The sequence below is a fragment of the Colossoma macropomum genome, unplaced genomic scaffold (genome assembly GCF_904425465.1).
Source record: "Colossoma macropomum unplaced genomic scaffold, Colossoma_macropomum, whole genome shotgun sequence".
Taxonomy (NCBI): Eukaryota; Metazoa; Chordata; class Actinopteri; order Characiformes; family Serrasalmidae; genus Colossoma; species Colossoma macropomum.
In genome coordinates this window covers 16,939,218-16,963,370 of record NW_023494801.1, presented here as the reverse complement: position 1 = coordinate 16,963,370, position 24,153 = coordinate 16,939,218, and the positions used below count along the sequence as shown (strand labels likewise).

Sequence of the window (24,153 nt, the reverse complement as noted above, 5' to 3'; positions counted from 1 at the left end):
GTCGTTATGGCCAGACGACTGGGAGCATCTCTGAAACAGCAAGGTTTTTGGGGTGCTCCCAGTCAGCTATGGTGAGTGCATACCGACAGTGATCAGAGGAAGGACAAACCACAAACCAGTGACAGGGTGATGGGTGCCCAAGGCTCAGAATCAGAGTCACTGAATTTTTAAATTATGGTTTATGGGAGGAGTAAAAACAGTGCATCACAACTGCTGAGTATGGGGCTGCGTAGCTGCGGATCTGACACAGTACCTGTGCAAACCCCTGTCTACCATTGAAAGTGCCCACGGACATCGGAACTGGACTTTGGAGCAAAGGAAGAAGGAGCGGTGGATGGCCAGGTACATGTGGGCTGTTTACCTGGGCAAGTGATGGCAGTAGGATGCCCTGTGGGAAGAAGACAAGCCAGTGGAGGGAGTGTGATGCTCTTGGCAGTGTTCTGCTGGGAAACCCTGGGTCTGGACATTCATGTGAATGTCAGTGTTGTGGACCAGATACTTTTTTTGACAGTGGTATTCCCTGATGGCAGTGGCCTCCTTCAGCAAGATGGTGTGCCCTGCCACACTGCACACGTTGTTCGGGAATGTTTTGAAGAACATGATGAAAAGTTCAAGGTGTTGCCCTGGCCTCCAGATTCCCCAGATGTCAATCCATTTGAGTATCTCTGGGATGTGCTGCAACAAGTTAATCCACGGCAGCACAGCCACACAATTTACAGGATTTAAAGGATCTGCTGCTAACATCTTGGTGGCTGATACCACAAGTAGGGATGAAATGGCATAACAATTTAATATCACAATTATAATGACCAAAATTATCACGTTTATCAGTGTTATCATGGCATTGTTAAAATGTGCTAAAAAAGTTCTGATACATAGGTAGAAATCATTTCACCGGGTTTATACTGAATATCACAAATAAAATTAGCAAAAAAGTTAAGCTACCTGGTTCAGCATTCCCATGCATGGTTCCAGTTGCTTAAATGAGCTTGTAAGGAAGACATAAATTTCCAAGTGAGGACACTAAGGATGCGTTATTCATTGCAAATCAAGCGCAAAGGAAAGAGTCAAGTCTGCTTATGCATGTTGTCTTTTAAAAGTCTTCGTATAATATAGCAAATTAAATAGCAGTGTTTCCCAATGTTTAGTTCCCCCTGACAGTAAAGTAGGCTGATTGACTCAAGACTTTGTAATGGTTTAACTCTTCACTGAATTTTAGACAAATACAAATAATACTGTCATCTCATAGTTGTGCAAAAAATCCATACAGAATAAGGAAATAAACTAGTCTAAACAATACTATGTTTCAAGATTAAGCAAATACAAATGTACACGGAACTCATTCTTAGCTAGGTGGCTGAGGCAAAACATTTTTTAATTGTAATTCAATACAGGCTCAGCTTAATATCACTACTTACCCCTGATAAGCTGATTTAAGCTATCAGAATATCTTAATTATTCTTTTAATATGGGTGACATTTTCTGATAAGGGCTTTCACCAGTTTCTTGAGGCCTGAGGCACCAGGCCAGGTCAGGTACTGCACTGTTTAAGGTGGACCGGCAAAATTTGAATAAGAAGCTGGCAAAAATAAAGCCGACTTTGTAGTTTTAATGCTGGTAGTGTTTTTTTTTTAAAAGGAGATTTAGGCTATCAGAACATCCTACCTAGAGCTTTGTTTCCAGAGTTTCCTGTAAATAGGCGCAGAGGTGGGACATTTCAACAAGGTTGCACAATTCCTCAGAACAAATTCACTATAAAGTAGTGGGTGGTGGTCCCGAAGGTTTTAAGTCTTGCCCCCTTTCGCAGCGATTTTTGTTTCTGCATGTTTTGCAGACAGCAGAGGTCTGTGCAGGACTGTATTTTCAGTCTCACTCCCGCCTGCTCCTGCAAGATTTCCTCCCGCGCCCCTGGCCCCTCCTGCAGAAAATTGGAATCACTTGTCCCGTTCCCGTCCGCAACCGAAATGTTTTGGCCTGCTTCCACCTACGCAGTTTCGTCAAGGTGAACTGACATCCAATATTTGACTATTCACAGATAGACTCTGAATATAACATTGTAGTCATGGTCATCGGGCTTACTGTGAAGTAACTTCACCATACGCCAGTAAACACAAAGCAAAAATTGTGCCATAGAATGGTTATTTTTGGTATTTTGCTGGTCCTGGCAGCTGTGGCTGTCGGACTGAAGGTTTTCATTAATTTGAAGCTCTTCATGCATGCTTCATCGCACTCTCCCCTGCAGTGGGCTGGTTACCTGCCTGCTCCCGCGCACAACACTACAACTTAGTCCCCCCTGCAAGATATTGCGGTGGGTCCCGTGAGTCCAGCAGGAATCCTGCTGGAGTGCAGACCTCTAGTAGTTAGGGTGACCATCAAACATGTTTCCCAAAATACAACCACACTTCAGACTTAGTCCTCATAGAATGCCGAAAAATCTCTTGAGGGCTCTTACTGGCTTGTGCCGTTTTTCCACTGACACAAAACAAACCCACGATGCATGCTGCGTCTGCATGCCTGCATCTGGGAGACTGTTGCTAAATTGGGTTGATGCTTGACAGTATTTAATGTGAGTTTTTCAAAGCACAGTAATCAACCTTTGTTTTAATGATAATTAAAATTCATAATGATAATACTTTAGCTTCTGGAATTTTGCCATGGTTTACCATGAAACCGCTAACTGTTTTATACCTAACCACAGGGCAACTTTAGAAGTCCTGAAGAGTCCATGCCTCAGCTTATGAATGAAAAATGAATTTACCTCAGTTCATTTCAAGTAGCTTTTTAATTTTTTAAGGATTTTTCCAATGTTCTCCTCAATTTAGTCATTCAGTTCCACCTACTTGTTAGGACTCCCCCAGTCACACGATACCACCGATGCTAGGAGGTCAAGGGCAAGCACAAGCTTCCTTCCAGTCATGTGAAGCCAGAAACCGCATTTTTGACAGCTGAACAAGCTTGGAGGAGAACGCTAACCGCCAATTCTGCTACGTCAGCTAACAGATGCCTGCACTGGCTGTCATCGTGCTGAGTGATGGGGAAAGAAGGAGAGCCATCCTACCCACCCTGAGAGAGTGAAGCCAGTTGTGCTCTGTTGGACTCCCAGCCACAGATGGCTGTAGCATCACTGGGGTTTGAACTCACAATCTTCTGATGTACTTTTCAAACCAAAGTACTTTTACTAGTAGCTAAATCATGTACATATCTGTCAACAGTACTAACTTATTTATTAACAGTTACAGCAGTTTCCTCAGCTCTGGTTTTCCCCTTTTGGTGATGCTTCTGGTGATAGTGTTCCTAGAAAGAATTTGTTCAGAATGTCCAAATTTTAAATTCTTCTTGAAATCTTCTGGCTTAAAGTGTTTTGTTCACAACTATTACATCTAATGGAGTGTTTTGGTGGACTTTTTTTATAGCAGCCTCATTACCTCTTTCACAGTCCTTCAGTAATGTGTGATAAAGACAGATGTTTATTCCTAAACATTGTTCAACAACACACTTCATCAAATTGACTAACTCAGAGTTAATATGTTTATTAATTTCATAGAAAATGCAGCTTGCAGCTTTTGTCCAAAAGTAGTGATACAAAACTCACTGTGGGTGAAGGAACATGCCCATGCCGTGCAGTGCAGATGTATTCATGCGCCCGCTGAGCTGAAACAGTGCAGATGAACTCTGGAAGATGTAGGAGTCAAGCTTTGTAGACTCTGGAATAAAACCATTTAATATCTTTGGAACTCGACTGAAAAACTGATTGTGTTGCTGATTTTTGTTCTGACATTTTGTTCTTTTGACATTTATTTGAAGCGCTGGAAAATGGATCAAGACTATTTGACAGTGTAACTGGTCCCCATTAAATAATATTGGAGCAAAGGTAAGCAGGGTTGGTATAGTATGGTAGGTATTTGACAAAGGTAGGATAAGCAATTAAAAATATATCTAAGTAAATGTATGTAGCTAATAACACTGAGGAATTAAATTTGTTTGCTTTCCACATAAATAAAATACTTTACAGCAACGTTTATTGCTAAGGTAAGTAAACTGAAAGACAGAAGTGTAATGTGTTCATGTGGAAGTACTGTGCATGTTTAAGTAGAGTGAATTCAAAGCATTACTTTTTTTTAATGTGTCCACTTCTGCAGATACATATTCATTTGCTTCTTAAGAGCTTCTGCTTGTCTCTTTAAATGCTCTGCAGCAGGAGCCCCAGTTTTGCCCAACTAGACACAGCTCTCTAGGTCTAATAGCTGCTGATTAGGTTGGTTGTCAGGGGATTTGGAGGTGTCTTACTGCTGCAGGCGTTGCTAGCGTTATATAATTGGAGTGGTGTGAGTGTTAGCCTGTGGCAGTAGAAGAGGAATTAGGTGTGTTTTGTCTCATTAATAAAACATTTTTTTCTCAGCTTTTAACAGTATGTATCTAAGTCCCATGAAGGGGGTGGCAATAACAATGTCATGGAGGTAGATTGTTTAGAAACTTGCAGAAATGGATCACCTTATAAAGCTTCCCTGTCTTAAGAGGAAGTAAGCTAGGAAGTAGAGCAGCATGCTCCAAATACCTAGATTCATGCTCCTCATCCAGATTTTCATGTTTAACTCCTCATAGTGCCTCACTCACATCTTACATAACTGCTCTGTGGTCTGTTTTTATCAGGCGTGAATGTTTATTTCATTCCCCTGTCATTGTAGATGCTTATTTCATCATTACATTGTTTCTTTTCAGTTGTTTCAGGCAGTGCAGGCGGCCCTCTAGGGAAAAGCTCTTTTTCAAGCCACACAGGGCCTGTCTGCAGAATGGGTTTTGAAGAGAATGTAATACTGTCAAGTCATTCTGTCAACAGAGTAGCATAGAATATGGCAAATTTAAAAAAAAAAAAAGCAACAAAAACAAAAAAGCAAAACAAACAGGAAAAAAGGTTATTCTAGAAATTTTAATGAATAGTCAACTGTCACAATCAAACCTTCTTCTCAGACTTCTGTCATGATTTTTGATTGGCTTCATCCAAGATAAAAACATAAAAAACTGTATAACTCATTAACCCCCTAAAATCCCAGTGTTATTACATACTAAGGCTTATTATTCAGTAACTACAGGACTTCAATGCAAACTAGTTGAGCTATTCTTAAATTACAGAAGTATGTAATAAAACTTTGGCTCTCCAGCCTTGGATTAAAAGCAAATGCGCTTTACACGTTGCATTCAATTTAAACCCTCTATACATTCACAACTAAACATAAAGCATTCTATATGTTTTTCTATATGTTTTACTGGCCTTGTTAACAATATGTAGTTGTTGGTTTCATCTGCTGCTATAGCCCTGAACCACAGGTGTATGAAATTCTAAGTGGGCAGAGCCAGCGTTAAACTGGATCTAGGGTGCGGCTTTCCAAATACGAATAGATTCATATCGACAACTTTGCAACTCAGCTTTCCTTTACATCATGTGGACATTGAATTTTAAGTTCAGATTTTTTAGTATTTTGTATATCCCCCTTTTGCTTTAATGATAGCATGCACTAAAGCTGGCAGTGGTCTCTACAAGTTTGTGCTAAAGTCTCTGATGGGTAGATCAGAAAGAGTGATCTGAACAAGTTTCAATGGAAGGTATAAGATCAAAAATAAGTTTGAATAGAGAACTAAAATTAGTGTGGAATTTTAAATATATCTGCTTCATTTTACTTCTCATAACTTTTCATCTTTGCATTTTTCAAAATTCTGAATGTTTCTGTTGTTTATTTTCAGGTTTAAATGAAAAACATTCCACCTTTCCAATGTGGACTTACAGAGACTGGCCACTTCATTAAGTACACCCCCTTGTACATTCACTCTGCGTCCATTGTAATCAGCTCCACTTACCATAGAGGTGCATTTCTTCTGTTTTTGCTTATTTGTCACATTTAAATGTTTCAGATCATCCAACCAATTTTAAGATAAATTAAAGACAACAAAGGTAAACACAAAATCCAGCTTTTAAATGTTCATTCCATGTATTGAAGATAAAGGTTTATTTAAAATCTATGTTACCCATGTAAAAAAAAAAAGGTAATTGACCCCCTAAGCCTAATAACTGGTTGGGCCACCCTTCACAGTAACAGCTGCAATCAACCGTTTGCAATAAGTTGCAATGAGTCTTTTACATCACTGTAAAGGAATTTTGGCCCACTCGTCATTGCAGAATTGTAAAGTTGGGACTTTAACTCGGCCACTCCAAAACCTCAATTTTGTTTCTTTTTAGCCAATCAGAGGTGGACTTGCTTGTGTGCTTCGGATCGTTGTCCTGCTGCATAACCCAAATGCGCTTGAGCTTTGGGTCACAAACTGATGGGCAGACATTCTGCTTTAGGGTTTTCTGATGGAGAGCACAATTCATGGTTCCATCAATTGCTGAGGCAAAGCAGCCCCAGACTCATCATCACTCTACCTCCACCATGTTGACTGTTGGTATGTTATGGTATTGTGGAATGTGGTGTTAGCTTTACGCCAGATGTAATGGGACCCATGTCTTCCAACAAGTTCCACCGTTGACTTTTCAGGCCACAGAATATCATCCCAAAAGTCTTGGGGGTCGTCTAGATGTTTTTTGGCAAATGTGAGATCAGCCCTTGTGTTCTTTTTGGTCAGCACTGGTTTGCACCCTGTGACTCTCCCGTGGATGACATTTTTTGCCCAGTGTCTTTCTTATTGTGGAATAGTGTACATTGACCTTAACTGAGGCAAGTGAGGCCTGCAGTTCTTTAGATGTTTGTCTGGGGTTTTTTTGTGATCTCCTGGATGAGCTGTCAATGCACTGTGAAATTTTGGTAGGCCAGCCACTCCTGGGAAGGTTCATCACTGTTTTCTCCATTTGTGGATAATGGCTCTCACTGTGGTTGCTGGAGTCACAGCCTTAGCAACCCTTCATAACTCTCTCCAGGCTGGTACATTTCAATGACTTTGTTCCGCATCTGTATTTGAAGCTCTTTGCAACGTGACATTATGTGCTGCTTTCTGAGACCTTCTAACCTGCATTGCCAGACAAGCACATTGCCAGACAGGTTCTATTTAACCTTTTAAACTCCTTGGAACCACCATTGGTTCCAAAATGCACTTTGTCATATTCTTCATAACTTTCATATTTCATAAACTACATTCAAAAAGTATTGCTGCATTGAACTATTGAATTTGCCCTGATAAAAAGTTGCCACTGCGAGACCAGAGTAGTTTCCACGTTAGTTCATTTCTTTGCCATCTCGTCCAATGAACATTTATTATACGATTGCATCAGTATGAGAATTGTGGACCAGTGTCAATATCCAATATTTTTCCTGAACATATCTGCTGGTGCTGATACATAACATTTATAAAATGTATAAATTGGGACTACATCTTCTTGGATTAGCCAAACAGAGAAATATGACAGCTACAGGGTTGCAAATGCAGTAAAATCAATAAAATACCGACATTATATCATAGTAATCCAGCACCACCTAAACCAGGGTACAATATATACGTCTTTAGACATTGTTTTGAAATATTGGCCAAATCTAAATCTAAAATCTGAGGTTGTTTTTTTTTGTTGTTGTTAAAGCAATTATCTGCCAGTGCCGATATGATTTCGTCATAATCCTAATTTATTGTAATGCCCATGGTGTGTTTCAAAATGGAAAACTGAAGTTTGGGAGAAGGTCCATGCCTGGTAAAAACCTATAAACATAACATGACAAAGTTTTCCTACCCTCCCACCACTCTATCTCTCCCTGTTCCTCAGTCCTATCTCTACTACTAAATCTTCATCAAGAAAGAGTCTGGCCTTCTAGTTTGAAGCAGAAGCCGCCCAGAACTTCACACCTAAGTTCTCCCCCTCCTATGACCATATGTGGAAAGCATGGTCTGAACTGGAAAAAATGTTTTATGGTATTAAATCCTACACATTTGCTATGGCTGTCGATGGAAAATTATTCTTATTTCCATCTCTCTTGAAATTGCTGGTTCTTAGTCAACTTTGTGGCTGTAGTCATGACTATATGTCATTCAGTAAATCAGTTTGCAGGCCTAGTCAGTGAAAAAAGACTCTTTAGCTAAGTTCATAAGCACAGAGTCATGTAACACGCTCTGAGTTTACTGCACTGCTGCCACCAACAAGTCAGAGGGAAAAATGCAATGTTTTGGCTAGCGGGTTACCTTCTATGAGAGAAGCTGCAGGCCAATTAAAATCTGTCCGCAGGCAGCATTTGGCGCGGGAGCCAGACTTTGGACACTTACACAGTTAATAGTCTCTGTACTCAGTGGACTTTTCTGAGAAGTAAATTATAACTTGTACTGCTTGTACCGCCATTATTTAGCATGTGTAGGTATGGGTCTCCTTTTGAGTTTTGACCACTCAGTGTTTTATCATGTTCTTAGAGAGTTTTTTCTGCTGTTGTTTTCTGCCACTGCACTCAACTTCTGTTAAGCTGCTTTGAGATAACGTCCATTGTGAAAGGACTAAAGTAAATGGAATTTAATCAAATAATGACCTCGCAGTCCTCATTAACCCATTTAGGTCAGCAATTGAAACTTCATCCGTTCATGCTAGCTGTCCTTTAGCTCGCTTAAAAACTTGACCAGCTGTGCTCTGTTCTGTCCCTGCAAATCTGCACAGCTCTCCCTCCGGGTGCTCTCTATTTTTAAGCAGCCTACTTCTTTTAATAAATGCTTTTAGGTTCATGACGCACTAGAAGTTTGCACAAAATCCTCATCACAACTTATGGAAGCTGAAGTTATGGAGTTTCACTTGAGGACTGTAGATTCGGGGATGAGGATTTTACGTTCATCTTTCTGAGGGAGATTCTGTAGCAATTGTAAAGGATTTGTGGTATGAATGGGGCTTCTTCATTGCTTCGGCTTGAGTTGCTGAGGAAGCATGAAGAAGTGATGCTGGTTTCACGTCACCTGGCACATGAAGGAGTCAAGGAGGACATCTGCTGTGTGAAGTGAGTGGGACGTTTCTCAGTGACAGCTGTCCATCATTCTGTGTCATGAAGCTTTTCCTTTTTTTGGCCTTTTGTTGGATCTCCCACGTGATGCCCTGCCTGTGAAATTCCAGAGGGAGTTCCCTCTGCTCTTCACGCTCCTCTCTCCCTCCTCTCTGGCTTTTCTCTCCTCCTTTCTCTTTTCTCTCTTTCCACCTCCAAGGCGATTGCAAACACACCTCTCTCCTGATCCTCTGTGGGTGGTAGCTGATGTGCAAGATACGTGCTGGAGATCAGCGGCAAGCCGTGAACTCCCCAAGGACCAAGATATGGACAAGCTAAATATGGGTCAAAGTTGACTTGACCTGAGTTTGATTGAGCTTCAAGAAGTTTTCAGCTGATAGTTTCCAAAATGGTGCTGGTTAGCATGCCTACAGCAAGACATGCAACATCTACACTAAAAGATCTGGCTCTTTATGTGATTTTTTGGCTCAATTATTAATTATTTATGGAGACCTACACGTGCAGACCGAACATAATTGTTCTTCTGGTCCGGAGTTGAGTGGTGAGCTGATAAGCAATGGGAAGAGACAGGAGCTTCTCCAAGCATTTTAGGTAAGAGGATTCTGTTGAAATTAATGTATAGTGGTCTTTTATGGTTATTTTTCAGTGGAGTTAATGTCTTGTCTTTTCAATTCTTTCTACAGTTTTGAGGAAATGTCTGTATGATATATGTCTAAGTAGTAGGTGCATATAATTTGTTTTGCTAATATTAGAGAGTAGAGTATAAACTAGTGTTTCCCAATGCAATCCTTGGGGACTGGGGCAGTCCATGTTTTTGCTCTATCCCATGTCTTAGCACAGCTAAACCAAGCAATCTAATCATTGAATACCTTGTACTGAGTTGAGCAATGAACTGTCTAGAAGTCCAAGAAAACTAGACTGGGAACCACTGGTATAAACAACTATTGCATGGTCACAGTAAGCACTGTAATATACTGAATTAGCAGTTCTAACATGCTGAAGTTGCTGTAGGTTTTTATATTAATCTATTATGTGCTATTTCAAGACCCTGCATTCTCTTTCTGCTGCTGTAACACAGCATCTCTTGCCTTCATTCGGTACATCTTTTTCCATGGATGTCAACACACGTGCTGTTTAAATGCTTTTTTTATGATCTAAAAACATACTTGTGTGAATAAGTAACTTGCTATGTCCATTCCGTGGGCAAATAGGTCTCAAATATGATTTAGTTTCCACTTTAATAAGTTGCTCTTCTCAGTCGTCATTCACTCCTTTGAGTAGCGTGTCCTTGTTCTGCAAACCCCCCTTCTCTGGGTTAATTTTAGTCTTCTCATGACCTCCTTCTAATTGAGGGCATCCCAGTCTAAATGAAAGTTAAACAAGAATAATCTGGGCTCGACTCATCTCAGGAGCAGTTTAGGAAGATTTAAGTGTAAATATGGTGATAACACAAGTTTTGAGATCTGGCTGTACTTGTGTTTCCCTAATTCAGACAGCTGGTCCATATGTTGTATTTGTGGTATTTGCTAATGTACAGGATTGAATAATCATCTTGATTAATTTTATGGATAATCATGTGATGATGTTTGATAACTATATTTGGTTATTTTGTGTCCATGCACAATTATTTAAATACAGATTATACAGCCAGCACACTTGTCTTGTGAATGTATCTTCCCTGTGGCAGATCTGGAGAACACTACAAAAAGTTGTGCCATGTTAAAAAAAAAGTCATCATTTTGCCTTTGTTTTTGTTTTTTTTTCCTAATTATTTTTTTCTTTTTACCAATATCACTTTTTACATTAATCAAAATCTCAACCAGACTATTTGCAGCAAGGCCTTCTTACAAACTGGAATTTGGATGGTTTAAAGATTTACATTCTGCGTGGTTGTATTTTTAAATTGCGCCTAGTGGGTATTATAAAATTAGCTCTAGATTCTAAAGCTGCAGTCAGGCTGCCGCCTTACTATTTTATTCATTCCAATGTAGCGAAAAAAAAAAAAGAACTAGGGATGTGCACAGGTGCTCAAGTACTTGGACCATTTGAGGTGCTGGCATTTGAATACTGAAATTGCTGATCAAGTATTTGGGACTAAGTAAATAAACAGTGCCAACATTGTTTTAATATAACTCTACAATGTGATAATTTTGCAGGTAAGGATATTATACTGTACTACTACAAAATAGGAGTATCTGAATGTGAGCGCGTTGCCAAGGATGAACTGTTAAGGATGTGACTAAGAAGAGGCAGCTTCTGTTACTTAGTTGACCTGAAACCTACCGTTTTTCCATTGCTATTTTTGAATAATTAAACCTTCTGTGTTGTCTTCTAAAAAGTAAACCTACAGCCTTATGCTTATTTTGGCTGAAGTTATTTTTGCCCCTTTTTGTTGTTGACTTTTACTTCACTGCAGTTAACTGGATATCTATTTATTTACTCTTATGGATACTTAAATATCAAAATTAGTCAGAATGCATGGGCAGTCTTGATGTGACGGCATTTTGGAGGGAACGTATAGCTTGTAGAGCAGCTCACGTTAGTTAACTTGTTTGTTTTTTTTGTGGCCGAGTGACAACTGACATTCTGGTGAATTTCATTTCCTCTATTTGTTTTTCAGAAAGAAGATGCCGCAGTGACCTATTGTTTTTTATTGGCTCACACTTCTGAGGTTCACAAATTTGCAGAGTTAAAGTTCACCTAAGTGAACTTGGTGCAAAGCAAAATTAGCAGCTACTGGAAGCGAATGCCTTTTTCAGATTCCCATACCTATATCATTCAGCTTAAGGAGTTTTCTTCCTCGTGGAATTGTGTTTGAAGTTCGAAGGCATTTTCTTAACTCCTGCCATAGACAGTTCGCAACTAGCAAATTCATCTCAAAAATGAAACTTGCTGCCTTTATCGCTTTACATTACCCACATGGGTTTTGGCTGAGATTGTCAGGCCCAGCATGAACGCAGGTGATAGTTTTGGCTGAGATGTCACTCCTCTCACTTTGCTGAGGGTGAGGGTTCTCTCGGCTCTTTGGAAGCAAGCCAAGCTAACGCTCTGTGAACAGAGTGAAATTGCAATGCAGAGTGAGGAAAAAGTGTGAAAACATGAATCCATGTTATATGGAGGGCTCAGAATGAAGAACATGCTTACATACTTGCATGCTTTCTCATAAAGTAACAGATTAGCATTTCTCCCGGACTTAGATTAGGCTTTTTTTCCTAGAATTTTTCAGAGTGAAGAGCCCTCAGCTCTTTGATGAAATATGGTTCAGCTTAATAAACCTTTTAGTGGGGATCAAAGACCTCACAATAATTAATGCAGTATGATCAAGAACTTTGTCATCCTACCCATATTCCTAGTATACAGTGGAGTGAAATAGTTCTGCAAAAACACATTCTGATAGTCGATTATTCATGTGAATAAATTGACTAATAATTAATCGATCGGCTAAAATGTGGCCATGTTTCAGGCTCTTACAATAGATGTTTTGCAGTGGTCTGACAAACTGAGGTACTGTTTGCAAAGAGCAAAATCACCACCCTGGAAAAAAAAAAACAAAAAACAAAAAACATGTGGTTCTTTGTTTAACCCCTTAAATGGCCAGGGCACACCAGCGGGCCCAAAGGTTTATTACAAACTTCTATATCCTAACAATAGCCCAGCCAGTTTGCAATGAAGTCCCTGTGTTCATGTAGTTACTGAATTATAAGTCTTAGTATAAAATAAGCCTGAGATTTTAAGGGGTTAATCTTGTTGATTATTGTAAACTACAGTAACCCATAAGTAATAGCTAAAAATAAGTGATATAACATTAAATATGTAGTTTAATGTCATAGCTCTTCAGGCTACTTGTTTGTCCGAACACTGGATTGGAAGGAAAGCTACCATCTACTGACTGTTCTGCTGCTTTAGAATTGACAAGAGCATGTTTTCTTTTTTTGGTTGTCAGAGGTAAATGTTGCTTCCATTTAATTTAAGTCAGACTTGCATATCTCATATTGTTGGAAGAAAACCTGTATTTTTTGTATCTACAAAATGATAGATTTACAGGAGAAGGACAAAATCTACTTTACTTTTAATATAAGTCAATGGAACCAGACGTTTTTCCGAATCATTTTGGGTGATTTCTTTTGGTCCATTTTTCATGAAATTTACACACAATGTAAAGGGCAACATTTTCAAATTATGTCAAAAACTGAAAAACGTCAAAAATGGAGATACGAGGTTTTCTTCTGACAGCAGCGATGTTGTATGTGACTACTTTATCCTTCATTATAATAAAATGCTTTCAGACTTTACTTCTTTTTTAACTTTTAGCCATAATTATTCTTTTTCTTTCACTGTCTGTTCATGTAGTTATGACACTAAAAGAGAATTGCTGCCCTCTTCGGTTTACTCACTCTAGGTTGATTGTCTCTTTTAAAATGGCAACAAAAGTTAGCAATGGAAATATTAGTCCTTAATGTTTTTATTGTTGGCATTAACAATAACGTTGAACAAGAATTGATTAACATTTCGTTTAGGGCAGGGGTGCACAACTCCAGTCCTAGAGGGTCACTATCCAACATACTTTGGTGATTTTCCTGCTCAGACACACTTCATTCAACTTTTCTGTTAATTGCAAGGTTTAGTGGGTGTGTTTGAGAAGTAAAGCAACAACACATTGCTGGACACTGGCCCTCTGGGACCAGAGGTGTGCACCCCTGATTTAGGGCCTTAATGTAATGCACACACATGCCCAGTGTTTAAAATAGGGATGTGCATTCTGACTAATTTTGGTTTTCAAGTTAGTGAACGGATATTAACCACTGGGCAACAGGAGAAAAGAACACTGTATAACCTTCTTACAGGCTAAATGTAGTTCTTATTCATAATGAAAACATGGTAAGCTGTGTAAGGTCATTAAAAATGTTAAACAGAGCTGTATTCTTACTTTTTCAGATGACAGCACTGGTGTTAGCAGGCTAAAAAGTCAGGGGCACAGAGGAAACTTTAGAACCTCACAGAGAACACTTGAGGATGGCGTATGGCCGCCTTGCCTCAGACTTCTCAGTGTCGTCCTTGACAGTGAGCCCTAGGCAATGTGCTCATGTTAGGTTTTGTAGTAGCAATATAGGCCTACCTAATTACAAATACAAATCAAACTGTAGCCCTTACCACCTTGCTAAAAGTTGCAGTTTTAAGCAAGGTCAAAGAAAGTCATTTTTATGTTAACATTTTGTCCTATTAAATGACATTCTGGGACAACATGCAAAGTGTGGAGGTCACTGTGGCCGAGGGAAGATGAAATTACAGATGGAACAGCACGTTTCAGTCATGCTTGGAAATTATTAATGTATTGTCTGTTTTTGCTTCACCAGAAGTTTTGTCTGTAAGTCACTCAAAGCATAATGGGGCAAGGAATGAGTAATAAAGTGGATACAAGATGGTGCAGTACAATTAATACACTACACAACTATGCTTAAAGCCTATTAAAAACAGCATAGTAAATCTGCACAGGACAGTATGAGACAGATGATAAAGTGTATAAGAATGTGGGTTGTGCAAGAGTACAGCCGTGAGTATATCAGATGTGCAAGTTGTCATAGTGTCATTTGTTACAGTATTATTCAGTGCATAAGAGTTTAACCCTCAGAAAGCTCAATACATTCAATTTACAACACAATCATGGATGTGTAATAATTACACAGTTATTTAATAATGATAATATTAATTAAATAGTTTGCTACACAATGAGTTACATTTACCTTTGTAAATGCTCAGTAGTTCTACTAGAGAAACAATACCTTGCAGCTACACTAAAGCCCAGGCTTATAAACTAAACTAAACAGGTCATATGATACAGAGAACAGGTGCAAAACATTAGCATTCAGGTAATTGTGAAGGTGTTTGGATGAAGGAGGACAGTCCAGAGTCATGTGATCTCCAACTGGATTCTGGGAAATGGATTCCAAGTGTGAGTCTGAGCCGGAGGGCTGTGTGACAATTGACAGAATTGAGTCTGGACTGCCTTTTTAATTTATTTCAATCAAGAAGTGACAAAAATGAAAAGGTTGCTTTTTCTTTCCTCAAAACAAGACTGTACACACAATAACTTTTCATCAAATTCACATTCATAATGAAATATCTTTTGTTCCCCTTACAAAAACAAATGAGGTATTGATTGAAACAAAAAGTCAGAAGAAGCATTTAAAGGCATGTGTGCCATGGGGAATTGAGGAGGATTAATACTGTAAATATTTTTGAATATGTTTTAGTTGAATAAGTTGAGTAGGCTGAAATTCTGAGCTGCTGCAGTGAGCAATGGGTAATCATAAATTTGGCTGATTTCAGGTTTTGCTTGGGTGGATCTATGTGGAACTTTAGTTTTATGTAGCTCTATAGCTTACATTAAAAAGCCTCTGTGCTTAGTTGGTAGTAGAGGTGCCTGATTTGTTTTTTTCCCTCACATGAGCCTGTAGGTGGCAGTGAAGAGAGCTTTATTGCTTTTATTAGAAATTGGTCTATTTGTAGAAACTCATTTCTGCTTGGTGATGTATGAATATCAAGACACCAGAACTGTGGCAGTTCATAAACATGAACCCCAACTCCCACTTGTCTGAATTTATCACTCTGTTTCCATGGAGACGGCACCTGAAGCGACCAGCTGGGCCGTTCATAATCGAACTTGTGCTTGACAGACCTCAAGTGTGACTCACTGTTAAACTGTTTGATGTCCTGGTGGACTTTCTGGCCTGATGAGGCACACAGCCATTGGAAAGGTGTGAACACGCTGGCTGATTTAAAACGAAAAGCCCTTCAGGTCATACAGGCTAAAGATGATTCTGGCTGAGCTGAAGGTGATAAGATTTGGTAAAGCTACATGTGGGTTGTAGCTACCAATCCCCCACCCCCACCAGCTTCTTCATTCATTGAACTCTGCCAACAACGCTGTCGTAAGAAAAGCTGAGTTAAATGTGGGAGTGAATCAATCTGAGGAGTAGTTGTGTAGGTCATTCATGAATAGAGTGAACAATCTACCTACGTACTGCACTGTGTGATGTCATGTATCATATGTTTGCACGGGTTAGTTGTAACATACTGTTATGATTAGGCCTCCCAAAATAAACCATGTTCGTATTTCTCCATATGAATGTTTCTTTCAGTTTCTTGAAAGTGGTTATATTTTAAAAATAACCACGTTCAACACAGCCTCTATTTACTAATCATATTTATTTTGATGAATATATTTTATAAATTCAGATTGGAAAGTTCTTCTGGTTCAAACAGCATAGAACTGTATTGAATTAATTGTGTTTTGCATCAATTTACCTGACCTTTTAGAGACTGTTACAACTAGCCCCTCTGTTATACAGTTAACCCTCCCTATGTGGTTAGTTTGCACTCCCGCCACTTTTGGCTGAGTTGTTTATAATCGAAGTGCTGAAAACAATATTTCTGCTTTTAGTTGCACAGAAATAAGGATATGTAGGCTGGTTGTTTAAAAATGATTTATCTTACTCAAATACTGTTAAAAATATTAAGCAAAAAAATGTTTTAGGTTGTGCCCCACTTTCCCGTAACCTGTATTTGATTGTTGAAAAATCTTATATTCCTCCACTCACTCACTGGTTCATCTGGTTTGCCAGTTCTCTGAACATTCTCTGGACAACTGCAAAGATAAGAATGTCCATGTTTGTCCAGTCTGTGTACTCAGGCCTTTAAAGTGACAGTTCAAAAAAATAAAATTTGCCCAGTTTTCCCACTAACCCCAAACGTAGTTGAGCAGCCAAGACATGTTTCAAGCCTTTAGTTCGCTTTTTTTGGAGCTGTGAGGGTCATGTAGCTAACAAGTAATAGAAGTCTATGTCACTAAAAAATCTCTAATATATTAGCACCACAGCACAAGTGCAAAACTAATGGAACAAACATCAGACAAATATGTCTTGGCAGATTGACTACATGTGGTGTAAGGGGAAAACTGAACAAAACACAGTTTTAAAAACATTAAAACTATTTGTATTTGCTAAAAGCAGCGTAGCCATGCCATTAATAAGGTATTTTGGAATTATTACAAGAGACTGTTTGATTCAAAAGGTTTCGACATGGCTGTCCTTTCACTTTTTAGGAGTTATTAGTTTAACATGTTTAGGTTATCTACAATATTAGTAATGAAGTGCAGTCCCTAATTAGACACTGACCTAATGTTGTTATTTTAGCTCTTTACTCCAACAGCTGGAGCCATCTATTTGATTTAGTTTGGCAGTTTGCATTATGTAAATTGCTAGCTGTTTGTTTTTATTTGATTTAAAATTCTAGTCTAAAACTTTGGACCTAAATTATAAATTCCAAACCAGTTAACCCAGAAATAATGCAAATGTAACATTTTATGGAACTATTACTTTAATAATTTTACTTACATAATAAATTTACTCCTATAGTGATACTGATTAACTTGATTACTACTGATTCCAACTTTCTCACTGGCTCCTAGGCTAAGTATTGCTTCCAGAGCACTGACTGGTTGTTTCATTTGCACACATCACCCTCAAAACCGCTCTTAATCTTAATCCTTTAGCTAAAATCCACTTTGCCTTGGTGCTGAGTTACCAGAATAACGCTTCCTTTACTTTGTCTTCTGCCTACACAGAAGAGGCAGAACATTCTAATCCTGAGGTATGGGGGGAGCCCCCCTACCGTTTAATCAGCCTGTGCCTTTTCACAGCTCGATCACTTATTCAGACATCCTCTCTCCATTCTATATGAGAGAGACAGATGCAGAGAGGGAGGGAGAGAGAGAGGAAGGCAGCTCATTTGATTTCATATGGGTGTTACCCATAATCTTTTTTCATGTGGTGTACACACTTAAAAAAAGCTAACTAAATGGTTCTTGGCTTGCACTGCATTCTAGGAAACTCTTTAATTGGCAGAGATACTTTACATTATGTGGAGGTTTGTTTGTGGTGGAAAACAAATTATTTAAACTTTACACTCACTTATTTACTTCATGTTAAATCAAAACAAATGGACAGCTTTTTAATCAGGCGTAAAGTGTGGTAAGATCAAATAATACTTGATGTCAAAGCTATAGGCCAGTAAACACACTCTCTTTCTTCGTAAGGCTGCAGGCTAAAGATAATTATGTAAGTAGCCTATGTTTGGAATAGGCCTAACATGCATAATTACATGCTAAACAGGGACACTTTTTTCTTTTTTTTCATTATATATGGCTTATCTGAAATCTTTTGAAAGATTAGAAAGAGAGATGTCTTGGTTGAATTAAAAAAAAAAAAAAACTTGGTGAGGCTTTGTAAACTTTGTTCATGTGTACAAACAAATATTGTTTTATATCATAATCTCTTTCTCTGCAAAGTAAGTAAAGTTAGCCTACTGAGTAGCCAGATAGCTAATTAGCGAGCTAATGGTAGGCTAAAATGAATATGAGCATTAGTAGCTGATAATGCTAATGATAATGATAACTTATTACCTTGAACTTGTTGTGCTTTTAAGCTTTTAAAAATAATCTAATCTGGTCATCCTTTAGTCTGATTATTCCTGTACTTTACATTTAGGTTTTGTTTTAGAACAAAGCTATTAAAGAGCTGTCTGAAACTGAACAACCTTATGGTTTTGATTTTTTGGAGGAACCAGTTAATGCTTATAAAGAGCATTTTTAAAAAGTGCTTTTAAGAACTTGTTTTGATTGATTTCTTGTTGTTTCACCAGTCAAAAGTATCTTTTAAGGAGCCATCCTTTAAAACGTTCCTTAAAGCAGTGGTTCTAAAACTGGTCTTCAGAGACCCCAAGACGGTCCACATTTTTACTCTGTCCCTATGTTAGGAATGCTCACACTGCAGGTAAAAGTGGCCCAGATTTGTTTTTTGTGTAACAGTGTGAACAGCAAAAAAACACATTAAATCTGACAGTTTCAGTTCAGATTTGGGCCACTTTTTTATGTGAGGTACCTAGCCGATGGCAATGTGAATTGTGTCTGAACTAACAATGCAACTTTTACATCAATCCAACTCGATCTTCACCATAATTTTGTATGCAGCATCATAAAAGTGCACTACTGTGGTTAAGCTTTGCATCTTCTCCTGATTTGGAGGAACAAGACAGGTGGGGAAAGTGTAAACAAATGAGCACTATCTAATGAGAACGATCAAACTAGTAGCTATTCTAAATCATCTTTATTTCAAGAATATTTAAAAAAAAATGAGACGAACATGCTGGGTGGATCGGTGCTCTTATGCATGCGGGTCAGTTCTGGAGCATGATCTGTTCGGACTGATGTCAGATATAGGCTACGTTAAAAAAATGGAACAGCAAAATGAGATTTGGGCGTTAATTTGGATTTTGGCCACTTTTATCTGCAGAATCAAAAGTGATTCTTATATGGCATTGTTCCAAAAATCAAAGAAAGACATTTATTTTTATGAGCGTAAAGCCCTTAAGTGGCTGCCTGACAATCAATGATCCACACTGTTAAGAATAATAACATTATGGATGCTTTTCTGTAATCATCTATAGCACCTGCAGACATGTTCCTTTTACCCTCATGACATTTCCTCACCACATTTTTTTCTCCAGTGGAATAGTGCAGAGACTCATTACATAAACATTGTATTTGCATGTTTGCTGTGCCGTTTAAATAAGAGCTGTGTTTTTTGCTTACCCTTGTTCTTCACTTATAGCTGTTCCTTTCTTTGTAGCTCTTCCAAACTCAGTTTGAGGGGTGCCTGTGCATGTGTATGTTTTGTGTGTATCTAGGACACAGACATGGCGGAAGCGTTGGTAGAATCAAGGCATACAGGGAGAGTGAGAATAGCGCTGCGTTTGCATCGAAACTGTGGTGAGAGTGAAAAATGAGAAGCTGATCTCTGGAGAGGTCAAGGAATACTCTTGCTCTTTCATCTGCGGTGCAGTTTTAGAGTAATTCTCTCTTACTCTCTCTCTCTCTCTTTCTCTCTCTCTCTCTCTATTTCTCTCTCTTTCTCTGTCGTTCTCTATCTTTACCTCTATCTCCCCCCATGATACACACATAGGTATATTAGCATGTAACAGCCTGCTGTCCGCTCCCTTGTCCATCCTGGATGAATGGGACTATTTTTACTTCTCTTTTGTTGTCCATGAAAAAACGTCTGTTTTCCTGCCTGAACAATACATTTCTACATGCAGGGATTAGTATTGCCTGTTGTCCTGTGCCCCGGCAGCTCATTTTTACCACTGAAAATGCAGAACCTGTGGCCCAAGTGGTCACCTGCCTCGGATTTTTTTGTTCCTTTTTCTTCCCTTTAAACAAACCTGTTTAGTCAGACACCACTGATCAGAAAAATCCGATTTTCTCAGGATTCATTAACTGTAACCACTGTGGTGACAGTGGTGGCACCGCTAGTCAAGATGGCGCTTAAAGTCACAAATGCTGTTCCATTGGCTGAAGTTTGCTAATATCGCTCTGCGGAATACCAAAAAGGGCTTGTTGAAAAGGTCTAACATCTTAGAATACTAAATATTAAAATAAATACTGAAATAAATGAGTTTTATATAGTATGTAAACATTGAACCATTTTCAAAATATACCATTCACTCCCTCATCCATACTACATATATATGGAAACTAAACAGCAAAAACAGCCCATTCTGAACTCATTGTTCTTGTGACGTCACCCCATTCACACTGCAGTTATAAGGAGTGTTTCAGCCTGGACTGTACTGGACACACACACACACACACACGTATTAACTGGGATACCATAGCAATGGCTTTGTCAAGCCAACTTAAAGTTTGTTCACAAACTTTCCCCTTCTAGTTGATTTGTTTTGATTTGTTTAATCAGATTAAGAATTGATGCATAAACCTGTTTACAGTCTGAATTTTCAGCTTTGTTAGATTACACATTCTTTACATATTACAATAAATTCAACAGCATCGTTGAGAATTTGCATTATCAATGGTTAAGAGCAGATTTAATGGCAGGAATGGAAAGTTTTTGGAGTTGATCTTAAGAGTAAAAAAAAAATTGTTTTAAATAAGCTGACATTACATTGAGAGGCTTAATTTAGATCAGGTGACGTCAGGGTCAGATTGGCAGGTAGACCACTATGTTTTATTGTATTATTGTTACCACAATAATAATGTTATTACTAATGTAAAATTTTTAATAAATACTTCCATTTTCAAAGCAACTCCTGTCTGTTTTTTTTGGTAATGAATACACACATTTTTTGATCTGGCTACATACGTATTAACAACGTAACAGCCTGCTGTTGTCCATCCTACATGAATGGGGCTATTTTTACTTCTCCTTTGTTGTCGGTGAAGAAACATCTGTGTTCTTGTCAAACCTAAACGTCATAATGTTTCCTACCTGAACGATACGTTTCTAGAGGGCTGAATTCATCACTTTTGTACTGTATAATTATAGTATGCTTTCTCTGTAGTACCTCCACACTCCTCCTCTACATGTGAACGTGTGCATCCAGCCTCTCTCTGGGTGTGTGAGTGTATTGTCACTCTCTCTCTCTCTCTCCTTCTGTGCTCTCCCTTCTCTGCTCTGCTTCAGCTGAGATGACTGTGGCTCCCACCATCTCCAGTGTCTCCTCTCACGCACGTTTTCTGTGACTCTCATCCTTATCTTCTGTCATGTTTGTCAGGATCTTCATCCCCAAGAAGCACAGGCAGCGCTTTGACGAGGTGGTCTCACAGAGCCTCATCAGCCGCCTGAGGGGGCGCAGCTTCAGTGAGCACCGGCACAACCGCCTGCGCCGCAGCCGAAGCGAGGACCACCCTGAGCGTCTGTTGGTGTCCACCCGGGCTAGCTCCGTGCCCCGCGCTGCCAATGAGGACAACGTCCTCCCCCCGTCCCGTGGCCTCCGCAAGACCACCTCACTCATCGCCGGACACTCCAATGTCATCACCAACCGCAGGCCAGTGGCAACTTTGAGAGATGGTTGAGAGCGTGTGCATGTGTCTGTTTTTGATCTAATCGCTTGGGCTTAAACTTAAGCCAGTTATTTAATTGTAAGATTTACTATCTAGTAACTATTCTCAATGATTCGGAAACTACTTTGAAACTAAAATGTAAGGTATGTAGTTATAAGAGTAAGGAAAGAAAGTCTGGAACTACTAATAGGTTTTGTCCTGAGGTTCACTGTGAAAAACATAGTCATAATTTATGTTTACTATTTTTCTAACCTCTCTTTATACTTTAGAATTCAGCTGGCTGTTTGTTAGTGTGCCTTTAAGACTGATGTATGCTAATGATGTCTGTTCTGATTGTTCAGTTCGGTATGCCTCATTGCAGGCTGAATTCTCCTTATAACTTCGGCATGAATTATCGAAGTTGAGGGCAGAGATATGTAAATGCATAACATCTTAAAAACAATTACATAAAGACGGGCAGTTTTTGCAGCCTAGTTTCCATATAAGGACTGTATGGACTGGGCTGTGAATGATGTGTTTTGAAACTTTAACAGTGTTGACATCATATATCAAGCTTTTATTTCAGAAAAGGAAGGAAAGAAGTTTGTTGTGACAGTAGTCGTTACTGCCTCGCACACTGGGTTTGAGAACGATCCTAATGTTTGATGCATTTTTAGAGTCTTGTAGTTCAGGATAGAGCTGTTTGTGAACTGTACACGTGTGTGTTTTATAAGTGGCCGTTTAGCTGAATGGTTACTCGTTACTCATCAATCACAGGGGAGAGCAGAGTTCGATCCCAGCGTAGAGAAGCACTGTGTCGGCAATGTAATGACGTCTCTCTGGCACTGCGTGTATGATAATTGATCTGTTCTGTTATCACAGCTCTTAAGGATGTGCTTATCATTATGATAATTGATCTGTTCTGTTATCACAGCTCTTAATGATGTGCTTATCACAGAAACTCATATTGTAAGAACGATAAAAAAAGGTTGTATCCCTAGATACCGGTATTTAAAAATGAGTAAAGTATTTCAAATAAGTCTGAATGGCCAAACAAACACATTCCATCCATTTATATTTTAGAAGGGTCACTGGTTGTTGGTGAGGGGGCTCACCAATAGGTGGTGATGATAGGGAAAAATCAGCGCCAGGGAAATCCTCAGAAAAACTAAGCATGATAGTGGCTCAGCAAGAGCAAGAGCTACACACCACACACCCTCAGAACACGTTCAGTTAACAAAAGTCACTCGACTTTGTGCTTTTAGATATCCTTTAAAGAGGTGTCATTTCTGCATCAGTTAGCTGGAACCGAGCCCATGCTGTGGTGTGGCACATTTGGCCTGCTTACAAAGCTATCGTTATCTTTCACTCCAACACCAGTCACTCGTCTTTGTGCTCTCAGATATCCTCTAAATGGGTCGCGTTTTAGCTTCATTTTGCTGGAACCATGCCTGTGGTATGTGGCATGTTTGGCCTGCTAGCGAAGCTACCTTGGCATAGCCAAAATGTAAACGTCTCAAACACCACAGAACAGGTTTGATTTCAACTTTGTCACTGCAAAACCAGTCTATGGACTCTGTCAGTTAGTTTTTACTCTCTGAACTTGTTTCACCAGAGCACCTGTTAGTCAGGATCAAACATGTACTGTTATTGACTGTAGTCTTTATGCTGAGCTAACATTAACTTAGCCTTTCAGGCAACAGATGCAGACACCACAAAACAGGTTTTATTTCACCTTTCACTTTCTCATCCTAGTCTTCAAAACTTCAATTAGTGCTTCAGTTCCCCTCCATTAAGGTGTTTTCAGCTTATGTGAAACTTCAAGCCTGTTAGATAAGCATCCAATGGCTCCATATAAAGCTTCTTGAAAAGATACCAAGAGTGTACAAAGCTGCATGAAAGCAAAGGGGGGCTACTTTGAAGGCTCTTAAAATAAATGATTTATTTAATAATTTTGGTCAATGTAAAACTGCATATGTGTCATTTCATAGTGTGGTCATAGTTGGTGTTTTCACTATTGTGGTAAAATGTGAAAATTGTATTAGTAAGTTTATCCAAACGTTTGACTGGTGTTGTATATGTAACTCATTTTTTAGTACAGCTCTTCAGCAAACATGCCTTTTGGTAGAATATGTGCATGTTGTTTTTATTAGTCTTTTGGATAGGGGTAAAACAAGGAAAGAAAACCTTAGAAATCAAAAGTTGGGCAGTAAGGAAAGTTACAGCATTGTGAGTGTTGTCATTGTACAACTATGTACTGACATTTTTCCAGTTTTGGTAGTCTGAAAATGCTGCTAGCATTTCTCT

The 24,153-nt window shown here is 38.9% G+C and overlaps 1 protein-coding gene across 1 annotated transcript in view; it reads left to right on the top strand.

Moving 5' to 3' along the window:
• Nucleotides 1-24,153, top strand: part of grid2ipa (glutamate receptor, ionotropic, delta 2 (Grid2) interacting protein, a) — a 64,567-nt gene that overhangs the window by 13,491 nt on the left and 26,923 nt on the right. Inside the window, 1 exon segment of the mRNA XM_036589526.1 lies at nt 21,579-21,834. Within this exon segment, the coding sequence (XP_036445419.1) occupies nt 21,579-21,834 (256 nt within the window).